The sequence below is a fragment of the Falco cherrug genome, chromosome 2 (genome assembly GCF_023634085.1).
Source record: "Falco cherrug isolate bFalChe1 chromosome 2, bFalChe1.pri, whole genome shotgun sequence".
NCBI classification, from domain to species: Eukaryota; Metazoa; Chordata; class Aves; order Falconiformes; family Falconidae; genus Falco; species Falco cherrug.
Window position 1 is genome coordinate 57,745,272 of NC_073698.1, and position 13,391 is coordinate 57,758,662.

At 35.4% G+C, this 13,391-nt stretch overlaps 1 protein-coding gene across 1 annotated transcript in view; it reads left to right on the top strand.

The window, feature by feature from the left end:
• TM9SF2 (transmembrane 9 superfamily member 2) overlaps window positions 1–12,352 on the top strand; it is a 31,495-nt gene extending 19,143 nt beyond the window's left edge. The window contains exons 11-17 of the mRNA XM_055702018.1: window positions 76–195; window positions 2,348–2,405; window positions 3,055–3,214; window positions 4,720–4,871; window positions 5,979–6,090; window positions 6,706–6,877; window positions 10,970–12,352. Coding sequence (XP_055557993.1) covers window positions 76–195; window positions 2,348–2,405; window positions 3,055–3,214; window positions 4,720–4,871; window positions 5,979–6,090; window positions 6,706–6,877; window positions 10,970–11,037 — 842 coding nt within the window. The 3' untranslated portion in view covers window positions 11,038–12,352. The remainder of the gene's footprint in view (window positions 1–75; window positions 196–2,347; window positions 2,406–3,054; window positions 3,215–4,719; window positions 4,872–5,978; window positions 6,091–6,705; window positions 6,878–10,969) is intronic.
• The last annotated feature ends 1,039 nt before the right edge of the window (window positions 12,353–13,391 follow it).

Genomic DNA, 13,391 nt, shown 5'->3' on the forward strand with positions numbered 1-13,391 from the left:
TTTTTAAGATAACTGATATACTGGCTTTAAGTCAAATGTATAGTTAATTTTAAAATTGTGTGTCTTCTGTTTCAGTTTTTGCTTGCCTGGGATTTTTGTCACCTGCTAACCGGGGAGCTCTAATGACTTGTGCTGTAGTTTTGTGGGTACTACTTGGAACTCCAGCTGGCTATGTTGCTGCCAGATTCTACAAATGTGAGTAAACGTTATTTAAAATGACAAGGCTTAAGTTCATTAAAGTAAATTATCATCACAGAACTGACTTTTAGTTTGCAGTACTGTTTGTAGTTTCCCTTAGGGTAAGTTGGAGAAATGTACATACCTTAACAACAGAAAACACATAGAACACTGACATAGTTAGATTAGGTTTGATGTTCATGCCTGAAGACCTTGATTTGCTCTTGCTACTACGTATTTATGGAACTGGGAACCAAATTCCATTTTACTAGTACTAAGCTCATTACATCAGACAGTTTTGTACTTCTGTTTCCTACAGTGGGGGGGCACAATGTTAACTTGCATTTAGTTTTAACTATCAGTGTTGCTTGGTAACTTTTTACTTTATTTCATTTTATTTTCTTCTCCCCCAGTCAAGAACCTCTGTTCTTGCATGCCTGAGATTTGTTGCCTCTTTTTAGCTAGTTCCTAGATCCCTGGGAGAGTGGTACTTATCAGACTGTGACAGGGGCACAGGGGGAAGGATTATTAGGTGTTCTGTAGTTGCAGAAATCAACTCAGTGGTGTTTGGGCACCTGACAGTAGTTGGTTGATACTGTTTTCCTTCACTAATCCCAGCTAGCTAATGTTTCAAGGCCTGCCTACCAACCTCGAACTGCTGCTGTACCCTCTGGTTTACTTTAAGGTGAAGTACAGCTTGTTTTAATTACCTTACTAAAGGTAAAAGACTCTATGACTGGGTGAACTGGATCCTTCAGACTATTTTAGTTCTGAACATAAGGGACTAGAGAAGGAATTTATTTCTGAACTTCAGCCTGGCAGTAGCCATTGGAGTTCTTCATTCTAACCATTTTGTAATTTTCATGTGTGGAGAACCACTGGGGAAAGAGGGTTTGTATTTTGTAAGGAATTTTCCACAATGGTAGTGACATGATAGTGAACAATTCTTTTTCCTAATCCTTGAGCCAATTAGACTTAAATGGAAAGAGACTTTTAGACTAAGAGCATAACTGAGGACAGAAGTATTCTTTATATTACGTGAATATTATGTGTTTTGAAGGATATTTTGAATTGTCTTGATGGTAAATTGAATCCTGTGTCTTTGGTGGAGAGGTAGTTAGTAATAATTACACTTAATGGGAATAATTCAGTTGATACTTGAATATTGTGTTTAACTACAAAGACAGTGAGTGACTGGTGCAGAGATATTCTTGTTATAGCACAAGGTGGTCCATACATTGCATAGAGCATGTAAACATGAATGTTTCTCCTTATAGTATACAAATAATGTGAGACATAAACTGCAATGCAAATCAGATGGATATCCAGTTTTAAAAGGGGTGGGTCTTTTTTTTAACATAGCATTTAAAAAGTGAAACCCGAGTTGAAATTAAATGGTTAATCATAATAACCAGTGCTATGTTCTACCAAGATTTTATGAAGAAATAGAAACTTAATTAAAATCACTCTAACCATAATCACTTCTGACTCTTGAAATAAAGAAGCATGTCATTATGGCAGTGCTCTGATGAAATTGTCAGCTTCACTGAATTCCAGCAGGATATTTTCATTTGAAAGTATGCTGACTAGAATTTTTATAAGCATAGTGCAAATTCATAAAGATTTTCTTAATAAAGCTATCTTAATAAAGGTATCGCCACTGCTTAACGCTGTTAAGACTTAAGAGAACATCACTACTTCCTGTAAGCATGTTAGTCCTGACTTTCTTGTAGGAATCATAGGCAAGAATTATTTCAAGAAAACTGTTAAGATAGCTTTTCACATATTTATGTATTTTTCTCCTACTGACACCTGCAGTCAAATGCTGGAAAGCTTAAACTTCTTAATCACTCCAGATTTAAACTGTTCTTTAAAGACTTAAAAGTACTGCAAATCTGCTTCCCCCTTTTAGCAGAAAAAGTGGTCAGAGACCCAGTTTTAGTTATATACTTTTCTTGACCTTGGTCTGAGGCTTTGCTTTGCTTTGCAGCTCTGTGATTAAGCAGTATGTTCAATTTTATTACTGAAGATTTGGTTTACTGTGTTAAACTTGGCATGATAACACGTTTTTTGAGTATTTGCGAGCTAAGTATAAGGGCTAAATGGACTGGAAAATTAATAGTTGTAAGATTAATGCATGTTTTGATGACTGTCAAATGTTTTAATACAGCATTTGGAGGTGAGAAGTGGAAAACAAATGTCCTGCTGACATCATTCCTTTGTCCTGGGTAAGTTGAGAATATTGCCATGATTAAAAGAATTAAATTGCTTCTCTGACATGCATAGCTAATAAGTTTCAGCTATACAAGTAAATGTTATTACATTGTCCCTTTATTCCAGAAGCTACAAGAATATCACAGCACTTTCGACAAAGATGAATATGTTAATGGCATATTGTCCTTAGATATTTTTTTTCAGTAAGCATTTGTTTACTCTCACAACATGAAGAAGTTGATTAAGAAAGAGCATTATGATAATATTAAGTTTTCGACAGGCACACTTTTTCATTGCTTGCTTTTACTCTCTAGGCTGTTTCTCTGACCACACTGTAGTTGGTCTTACATAGTGTCATACACTGTATAACCACTATGATAAATTTTTCTACTTAATCACAGCAAGCAGTCTTACCCTGAAGTGTAGTTAAGACAAGCATATATTTGAAATTGCTTAGTTGGAACGTCAGCTCCTGCTGAACTTCAGTGCCACCAGATTAACAAAGAATTGCCTGTCTGACCTCTTGCATTTTGATATTTTGTGTGTGTCATTTGGTTTTAACGGAGATTTACACTAAGATCTTAATACAGTGCTATTGTTTTGTTAACATTGTTAAATATTAAGGAGTATTTCTGTGTTTTAAGTGTGTTACGTATTTTTCAGAATTGTATTTGCAGATTTTTTTATCATGAACCTCATTCTCTGGGGAGAAGGCTCTTCAGCAGCTATTCCGTTTGGTACTTTGGTTGCTATTTTGGCACTCTGGTTTTGCATATCTGTACCACTGACGTTTATTGGTGCCTATTTTGGTTTTAAGAAAAACGTAAGTGTTTTTGAGAAACTGTGTTGTAAGTGTATGTATACATATATATATATACACACACACACATGTATATTCTTCACTGTATAGACTATGACTGAGGTAGCACCTAAGCATTGTCAGCTCCAGTTCCGTTTTGTTACTTTAGATCTGCATGAGATATCTGATCTTGGGATTCCAAGACTTTGATATTCAGTTGGTTGTTGGTGATAGTTCTCTGCAATGATGAGGGTTATCATTGTATTTAATTGAGTGACTACTCCAGATAAAGCAGTGATTTGGGTGTGGGTTTTCTTTTTTAGTTAGCATCTTTTCCATTACTAAAAGATTAGTTGACCCAGCCAAGCATAAGGGAAAGCAACTTACGCGTTTCTGGTTTTCCCCCATGTTTTTTTTACTGTCTGCCTTCTACACTGAGGATATTTTCTGATCAAATTGCTAGAGTTCTTGTGACATCTGTTTACATAAGTGTTCTGTAAATGGTTATTCCTGCTTGGCAGACATTAATTGGGATTTACTCTGAAACTGATCAGTTTTTCTTATTTATATGATGGCTCTTTCTGACACTGGTGACCAAACATTCTTAAATAATGAAATCGGTGCTTCTCTTTTTGCTTAAAAGTGGTTTATTGTGGCCCACAAACACAAAGATCTCGAAGTTCATATATTTCTGTGGTTTTCCTCTATAGGAAGCCAGAGTTCAAGCTCTCTGTAGCTCTCATGGAATACCTTCAGAGAACATTTAAGTATCTTAGAAGGCACTTTTTAAGTCGATTGTAGTTATTCTGTTTTTCTTAACCAGAATTCTATGTTTTTTTTCTGATAACCATGTTGAAATTTCAGTAACCCCCCTGCATTTACCTTTAAGAAAGGAGGATTTGATAAACTATAAGGCAACATGACAGGTGTCACAAATACATTCAAATCAAATCAGAAAGCAAGTACCTAGCAAGTGTCTATTGATGTTCTTCATGTAATCTTTACGAAAGGGGAGAGATGGCTAAGTATGCATTTATCTGCCTTAGATTTTTTCTCCCACCATGCTGATCTATGCACGCATCTTAAATTAGAATTTAATTGCTAGATTGAATCCTCTCAGTTTGTAAGTTTCCCTTAATGTAATTCTTGGAGTAAATCCTGAAAAACAACATACAGGGATTTTTAGGAGGGGAAAGCAAGAGGCTGCACCATCACTACCCCACAGCAGAAAATGAGAAATCAGCTCAGGCTCTGTAACAGATCACAGATAGGTAATCATAAAAAGGGAAGTCCAAAATATCTGCTGGTATGTTTTCAGTAAGAACTGTCTTTTAGCTTGTTTGCCTAACAAATGTTGGTGGCTAGGCTGGTAGCAAAAGCAGATGTAGTGGTAGCTGGATATGCACATGCTCAAAACAAAATGCAAAATCAAAGACTTTTGCTATTAGTCATTTCAAAAAGAAAGCAAAAAGTTAGTGTTGTAGTTCGACATTTTACTTATTTAGTAATTTCTTAATTTTCGTTTAAAGGCGATTGAACACCCTGTTCGCACAAATCAAATTCCTCGTCAGATTCCTGAGCAATCATTCTATACAAAGCCGTTACCTGGCATTATCATGGGAGGGATTCTACCTTTTGGATGTATCTTTATACAGTTGTTCTTTATTCTCAATAGTATTTGGTAAGTTAGCCATGATCTATTTGAATTTTCTCTGTCACAAAGGGTGGTAATTTCTTTGTGAAAAGTTTTTCTTCAAGATGCTTTGACTGATTTTTTGGTGACGCCGTGTTACCAGAATACTGGTTCAATAAAAATTTAAATGTTAACATCTTTTTAATATTTTGTGGTTTAGAAGGGAGGTGGAACTAAATGATCTTTAAGGTCCCTTCCAACCCAAACTGTTCTATGATTCTATACTCGGTGCCTGTTTTGCTTGTTGAGGTGTGAAGAGAAGCGGCTGTGATATGCTTAGCAATTTACAGCTGACCTACAGTATTCAAATAGCTAGTTTTCTCATGCTATTCCTCTGACTTCATGTGGAAGTGGCTCTGAAACTGACATATGGCATATAACTTGAAAGTAGTAAGTATAATAAAATTTATTTGAATTTTTTGTTGTTGTTTTTGTTGTGCTAGAAAAGTGTAATTACTCCTGGGAGAAAAAAGAATCAAGAACAAATTTTGTGAAATCTTTGTAAAGGCACCAGAGAGTAATTCTTTTCAAAAATAAAGCACCAAAGGCCAGTCCATTATAAGTGAATTCTGATGTGAGTGCATAGCACACTGACAAATTAATCTACTGTGAGGGATTTGTCTTCCTTCTGGCACAATTTAGTTACTGGATCTTGTTAAACTGTTTCTGAACCTTGAATAGGTTTCTCTACCCAATGTAGACAGCTACAGCATTTGACATCTCTTGTTAATTTGCAGCTCTGCCCCTTTGATTGAAATGTGAGGTGAAATCCAAGTTCTGCTGAAGTCAGTGGAAGAGGTCACGCTGACTTCACTGGAACTGTATTTTCACTCATTATGTCTAGTCAGTTCTTTCCCTAAAATCCCAACCAGTAGCTTTCTTTGGGCTTGCTTTTCTCACTGTTTTCAGGCTGAGCTGCCAAGGCTCCTGTTCTTTAGTTAGAAAATAAATAAGTCAATTTTATGGCTGCACAACTGGCAGTACTTCAATAGGAAGAAGAATACTTAAGGTGAAGGTGATATTACTGTATATGAAGAAATAATATTAGCACGGTGTCTATTTTAATTTTTATGGTTTTTTAAACTCCCTTTATAGGTCTCACCAGATGTATTACATGTTTGGCTTCCTGTTTCTGGTATTCATTATTTTGGTTATTACATGTTCTGAGGCTACAATATTGCTTTGCTACTTCCATCTATGTGCAGAGGTAATAAATACTCTTCAGTATTCATACTTGATATTGTTTTAAGAATGTTTCCAAAAATGTTTAAGGCTTTTATAATTTAAAATAAGTATTGCAGAATTCAACGTAAACACCGTAACTAAACGAGATGTACTAAAACCATGTCTTTAAAAAGTGAAGCTGGCTACTTCTGGCAAAACTTGTAACAACTATTAAAACACTGCACTGAGTACTGCTAAGTCAGATATGTCATCTTTAGATTCTAACACCCTGTTTTCTGAAGATGCTAAACTAATTCATTAACTTTGTTCAATCAAAGTGCATTTTGGCCATGCCCAGCCTTGGAGAGGAGGGGATCTCTGTGGTTGGCAATAGTAGGTCTGGCTTATTTGGGGTTTTAGATTTTTGCCTATTTGATATTGATCTTTTGATTTTTTTATCTCTGACTGCGAATGGTGTAGTTAAAGCAGTATTGATTATATATAGTTATTTTTCCTGTAGATAAAAAATAAAAACTCACTTTTGGATAAAGTAACAATAGAAAAAGTAGCTCTGCATTCAGTAATAGGGTCAGTGTGTTAGAGGTGTATGGAATATTACTCATACTTTTTTTTTTTTCCACCCCTCCACCCCTTCTAGGACTATCACTGGCAGTGGCGTTCATTTCTCACTAGTGGTTTCACTGCAGTTTATTTCCTAATATATGCAATACATTATTTTTTTTCTAAACTGCAAATCACAGGAACAGCTAGTACCATTTTATATTTTGGTTATACCATGATCATGGTTTTGATCTTCTTCCTTTTCACAGGTAAGTGTATTGAAGCTTGATTTTAAATTTTGAGTCTACCTTTAGCTTTGCATTGTAGAATTCTTGGAAAAACTTATCTTGATATACAGGATTATAAATTTAAATATGTCTTTGATTGGGTTGGGTTTTTTTTCCCCAGGTAGTTGTGTAGCATTTTGCAACTCTAATCACAAATTTTACTGAAAGAGATTAAGTGAGGATGAGGCAGAACTACAGCTAATTTGGGGTGTGGCCTATAATTAGTTCTTCAATTATGACACCTTTAAACATCATAAATGCTTCTCCAGATTTCTTTCCTATGTTAGACATGTGACCAACTCAGTTTTTTTGATTAGTTGTCTTTGGAGAAATGCACTTCAAATCACACACAATCAAGTATAAAGTTACAGTGTCAATTCAGGAAAAAATTGCAGCTTTTGTGGAATATGAGGAAGGAAGAGAGAGGAATAAAAGTTGACAGAGAGGGCTGTTGTTTTTTTTTTCATTTGCTCTCTTCTGGAATGTCTTTATTCTCCAGTTGCATTGAAGTAGCACGGGAAGCAGAATTTCTTAACCATTTTTTGATGCAGTCTTGTCAGCACCTTGTCATCTTTATTGTGAGCTTTTGGAAAAGCACCCATCTTAGGTGCTGTGTTTCAATTTCCTCTTCATTAAGTGAGATGAGGTCACAAGAATCTTCCTTTGACATCTTCAGCACTAAGAAGGAATCTTCAGTCAGACACTTATCCTTTGTTTAGGGTAAAAGAATGACAATGAAAATGGAAGAAGTCTCCTTTCAAACTCATGCAAGAGGGCAGAAATCACCAACTCCTCAAAAATTTTTAAAAATTATAAATTCTGTTCCAGCAGAATGTAATCTGTCTTTGTGGACTTTATCCTACAGAGCAATAGTTTTGAAACTCTTTTGAACAGATCAGTGCTTTAAATAATTTCAAGCTCCACATTTATGAAGAAGCTTAATGATTCCTAAGGCTTTGATACGTATTTGTGTCAACAGCTGTACAGGCTGTATTTTGAGGCCTCCTAGAATACAAATGGCTTGTCATCAAAGCTTTTAATACAGATCTCACTATAAGTAGAATTTTCATTTCCACTTAAAGTAGGAGCACAAAAAAAAAAATCTAGTGGGAAAAGAACTGACATTTGAGAATGGTGTTCATTTTAAGTGTAACTGAATATTAATTTCAAAGACATTGCCACTTCAGCTTAGGAAATACTGAAGCTGTTTGTGCACCATGACTGAATGCAGATGATGAACAGGAGCAAGAGCCTGCAAGGAGTTTCATGGGTCATTGCCTAATAAAAGGAGGGAATGGAACTTAAGTAAATTACATGATCTCTTTGAAAAGTGATCAAGCTGTGTTCCAAAAGTGGTTAGTTTTATCTTCCATCCTTCTTTTTAAGTCAGTCTAATGTGTTTTGGCATTGCTTGCAGATAGTTTGTAATTTACACATCATCTCTACTTTCTATTTTGTGTACTGGTTAGCAAGTCATTCTGAATGCGTAGATTAGTGATTCTGCCTCCCTTTCACCCTGCCTTTCTCTTAACCTTTATTTCTGATCTGGGTTTGCTAATACTCTCACTGAACTAAAGAATTTAAGAATGCATGGTTGTTCAACTAGAAATGAATGTGTGCTGCTGCATGTAGATCAGTTTTAAATGCGATGCAAACTTACGGAATAACGTGAAAAAATAAATAGGCCTTACATAAGTGTAAGGTCAATTAATTTAGTTTCACTAGCTTTTGCAACAGATACTCAGCATGTCCGCCTTTCATAGTAAACAGTTTTGGCCAAAACCAGAATTGTTTACCCTGTCTCTTTTGTTCAGTCTCTTTACTTTGGATGCATGCGGTAATTCTGGAGTGCACACTTTCAAGAAAAAGGGGATTTAAGTAAACTTTCTATGAGACATGGCTTAGGTGCAGAAAGGCAGCTAAGGTACCCATATAATTTCATTTTTTGCCCTTATTTTTTCAAGTCAGCCATGCCACGTGACATTGTCTAAAGGCATTAAGATGTGTCCAGTGCATCCCCCTTCTCCTTTGCTCACACGTTCACTTTCAGCTGACCAATTGGCTGTGCAGTGCCTGCCTGCAAATTTGGGGGGTCCTTTTCAGGGTAGGTTCACAAGCATGCAAAGAAGAGGTGGTTTATTGTCAGATCACTTCAGATGTTTTCCATGGTAGTCATTTGTATGTAATTGGGACAGTGGAGGTATGAGCTATGCTGTGCAACTTGAACTGAGCTTTCAGAGTTTGTACGCTTTGGTTTTTTCAGTTTGTATATTGAATTTAGGTGAGAATACGTGTGAAGTTAACCAAACAGAACTTTGAAACATCATATTTTAACAATTTTTTTTGTTTACTTCACACAAGATTCAGTGGAAATTATCCTTTAGTTTGAGGGAATATTCCTGTTTCTTAAGATTTAAGAATAATTTTATCCATTTAGGTTGATATGCATTCAAAGGCAGTATGTTCAGTTCTCTTAAGATTTACTGAAGTGCTTTGAGATAAGGTTTTACTGAAAAAGTTAGAGGCAGGGTAAAGGGACAGGCAGTTCTTCTCCAGTTTCTTAAATGAAAAAGCATATTAGCTATTTAGCAAAAACTGCTCCTAAAGGCAACTGACTTCCTGTGTCAGGATGATAAAGAAGCTAAAACGAAAAAACTGTAATTGTTGTATCAAAACTATGCTGCTGCTGCTTACTCATCTGTTAAAAATCGTCAGGATCAGGAAGCGTTTTGACGGTGCCCTGCTGCTATGTCAGTGTAACACATGCTTCAGGCACTTGCATCCATACTGCATTCCAGGTCATTGATCAGACTCAGCAGGCAAAATACCGGGAGCTACATGACAAATCTTTGATTCACAGCTGGGACCACAACTACGTATCATAGTAAATGAGTCAGTTAAACATCAGTAGTTTAGTAAGCGTGAAGGGAAAAAAAACCCAAAAAACCGCACAAAATTACCATGATATCATTCATGGTTCCTTCCAAGCTTGTATAATGAATGAATTAGCACACAACTTTTGTGGTGCCTCTTACCAGATCAAAAATAAAGGCCATTTTTTTTCTTTAAAGAACTTACTTGTCTATTGCGTAAGTTTAGGCTGTGATTTTTAAAAGAGGTACTCAGGCAAAAATCCGATAATCTTTAGGGCTTTTTTTCCTGTCCTAGTTTTTGTGGGAAGTGAACATTCCTGTAACAGGTGTTCTGAGATGCTGTTTGGTCCATTATCATTCTGATCGAGGTTGTATTTTGAACTAATCCAGTTAAATTAACAAAGCCCAGCTATATTAACTACTTTGCATTCAAAATAATATTTTTTTAAAAACTTTTGTTGAAGTTTCACAAAGAGAAGGGATGAAGCTATTTTTGTTCAGCTATAAGGATTGTTATCAGGGAAACAGGCTTTGTCCTTAAATTTCAGTTCAAGTTTGCTTATACCTTTTGACTGCCTGAAGTATTTCAGAAGTGTTTATTTTTAAGGTATGTAACACATTTTCAATAGGAAGTACAAGTGGTGTAGTAACTACACTATGGTTTGAAATGTGTGTTAGCTTGATTTTTGCAGAAATAAAGGGTAGTGCTCTAATTTCCCAAGACCTTAAAGTATAACTAATAAATGGAAATTCCGTTTGATGCTGTCAATCTAATTGGTTTGTTAAATAACAATATTCTGACCAGCTGAGCAGGTCAGGTAAAGTGTGTATGACTAGTCACTGATAAGGGTGAAATGGAACAATGTGAAGGAGTTGGATTGGGGAATAATGAAGCAAAAAAGAAAAATACCTTGGAAGGGAAATAATACAGAAACATCTTACAATTCCATGTGATCAGCTCGATGATTATGAAAATAACAAGATGCTTTATATAGTAGTTGATATATATAAAGACCGTAAAGACCAGGTACTGTCTGTATCTTTCCATTATCTGGTCTGATGGATGAAGACTAAAGATAGCAGATTGCATATATGTATGTATGTATGTCATGATTTATGAACTACAGATAGAAATCAGTGTTTCCTGTGTCAGTTTCCCTAACATGTAACATTCTTTTTTTTTTTTTTTTTTTTCTTTCAGGGACAATTGGGTTCTTTGCATGCTTTTGGTTTGTAACCAAAATATACAGTGTGGTGAAAGTTGACTGAAGAAACCTATGTAAAGAATTAACACAGAAGAGGTTTAATCTTCATTAACGTAACTTAAAGACCTGGTCTAGTTGATGAACTTGAGCTTTATCAGAAGTATTGGCTTCCTATTCTTTGAGAATGATACTGAATATGCATCTACTTTTTCCACTAACACGTTTGTATTGTGACTTAACAACCTGTTTTCATTCAGATCTTAATGAAGATCAGAGTTCCGGTATTTATGCATTTGTAAATACAACTATAAAAAGAAATTTTAAATTCTAATGGCAGAAGTGGTGGTATTACACAACTTATTGATACTTCTGATCAAAGTACAACTGTAAATAGATTTTTCTAGCTTGGTAGGTGGGACGAATTATTTTTCTTTGAGGGAAATGAGAACTTTTTATTATGCTGACTTTGAAGGATGACTCTTAAGAAGTGTTGCTTTTAGTTTGGATGTGATTTTTATTTTTTACTGGTGTTATGTCCATAAATATTCTGATTTCTGTGACTTCATTAGTTTCAGTGTTCTTGGCCTTTTAAACTATGTGCCTCTGAGTCCTTGAATTTATAAATTCATAATCTAATAAATATTGTAAAAATGTCTTCAGTGGCTTATTACATACTATAAGTTCAAAAAATATGTAAATACAATTCTGTTGAAGACAGATGCTTAAAGATTGCATAGAGTATTTTATGGCATTTTCTATGGTTCAATGTATATTGACACACCCTTAGATCTACAAGAAATGTTATTTGTGCTACATGGCTATAACACAAAAATGTGATTGTGGCGCATGAGAATTAAATTATACACACATTTAACAAAACCACTCTGCAGCATTAATCCAGTCATTAACCCAGATATGCTTTCAGAGATGGCTATGGAATTGTCAGTATGTTGAGAAGATCTTACAATGCATGAGTCAGCATTCTCTGCTGATCTTGCTTTTAGATCTTGATGATGCGTATTCTATATGGCAACTATTGCTGCTTGTACCTAATGTAGGTTAAAAAAATAAAAGAAAATTAGTATTTTTGCCTTATTTTAAGAGACTAATGTTGATTTTGGATGACTAGCATTAAACCTATATTTGCTTTTTTTTTTTAAATGGAGTATTTTGATCATTTCTTGTCTGGTAATTTTAGACTCATAACACAATTCAGCTTTTGGCCTGTTTTCACAAGTCTGATAAAATTTTGTTTAAACTTAACGTACCAATTGCCATTCATAAGGTTGGGGGGTTTTATTCTTACCAGTTTACTTTTCTAAAAGACCTTGACCTGATGATGCTTGAATATGGAATCCAATAAAAATATCTTTGGTTAAGGTAACTTGTCATTATTAACCTCCTAAAAGTTGGCACGCAAAAAGGCTTCAGGTGACATTTCCCCAGTTGCTGTGCTCCACAACCCCTCCCAAAAGAACCACACCACTCTCACGCTCTGCCTGTCCCCCACCACAGCTCTGTTCACATGTTGTGGACAGGTTTGTTCTTGTGCCCCTCCCCACATGTAGTCATTAGGAAGTGCTGATTTTAGATAAATCTTCCATGTTTTAAGTTCAAAACAGGAAAAGGGCGAGTATAGGAAGCGTTTGCTCTTTACTAATGTAGTGAGCTGTAGTGTGACTCTATTTAAATTTTAGAAAGCATAAAATTGAATATTTTTAATATCCCTGGTTTTGTGATCACCTCCAGTATGTATAGTCAATGCTTAAAATCAACAGTAGTTATTGCACAAATGGCAATGCTTAGTTTGAGAAACATAAATCAGTTTTCTGTTATTGAAATAGGACTATAGGTGCTCAAGAATTTCACTGTAGTGATCTGAAAACAGATTTTTGTGATGTATTTGCAACTGCTGTTTAAAAATCAGATTAATAGAAGTGAGATCTATCTACTGTGGTATGTATATGAGTATATTTCCCGTTTTCCTTCCTACAGACTAGTTGACGAGTCATGGCAGCTTCTCAAGTACGTTATTTTTCACCTTTAAAGGGAGTTTGTGAAGTGTGTCATTATCTTCTGGAATTGAAACCTACTGCATACACAATTTTTCAAGCAGCCTTGTACCTTGCCTTGTAATAATTGCAGCTGTTTTGGAATTGAGGTTTCAGTGTGCAGTACTTGAGACAATCCGGAAAGTTTAATACATCACAGACTTTACAGAATAGCTATTCTAAAGTGGTCCCCTGCCTTGAAATCTATTATTGCCTCAGGTAGTTTCAAGTTTTTCTAGCATTTAGGCTTCTGGTGTGTGTTAGGGCATCCAGATGTTCTATTGCGTACCCTGTCTTTTCTTCAGATCTCTTGGGAGGCCTGAGTTTTTGTCTGAACTTTAAAAATACTGGCCTCATCCAAAATCTT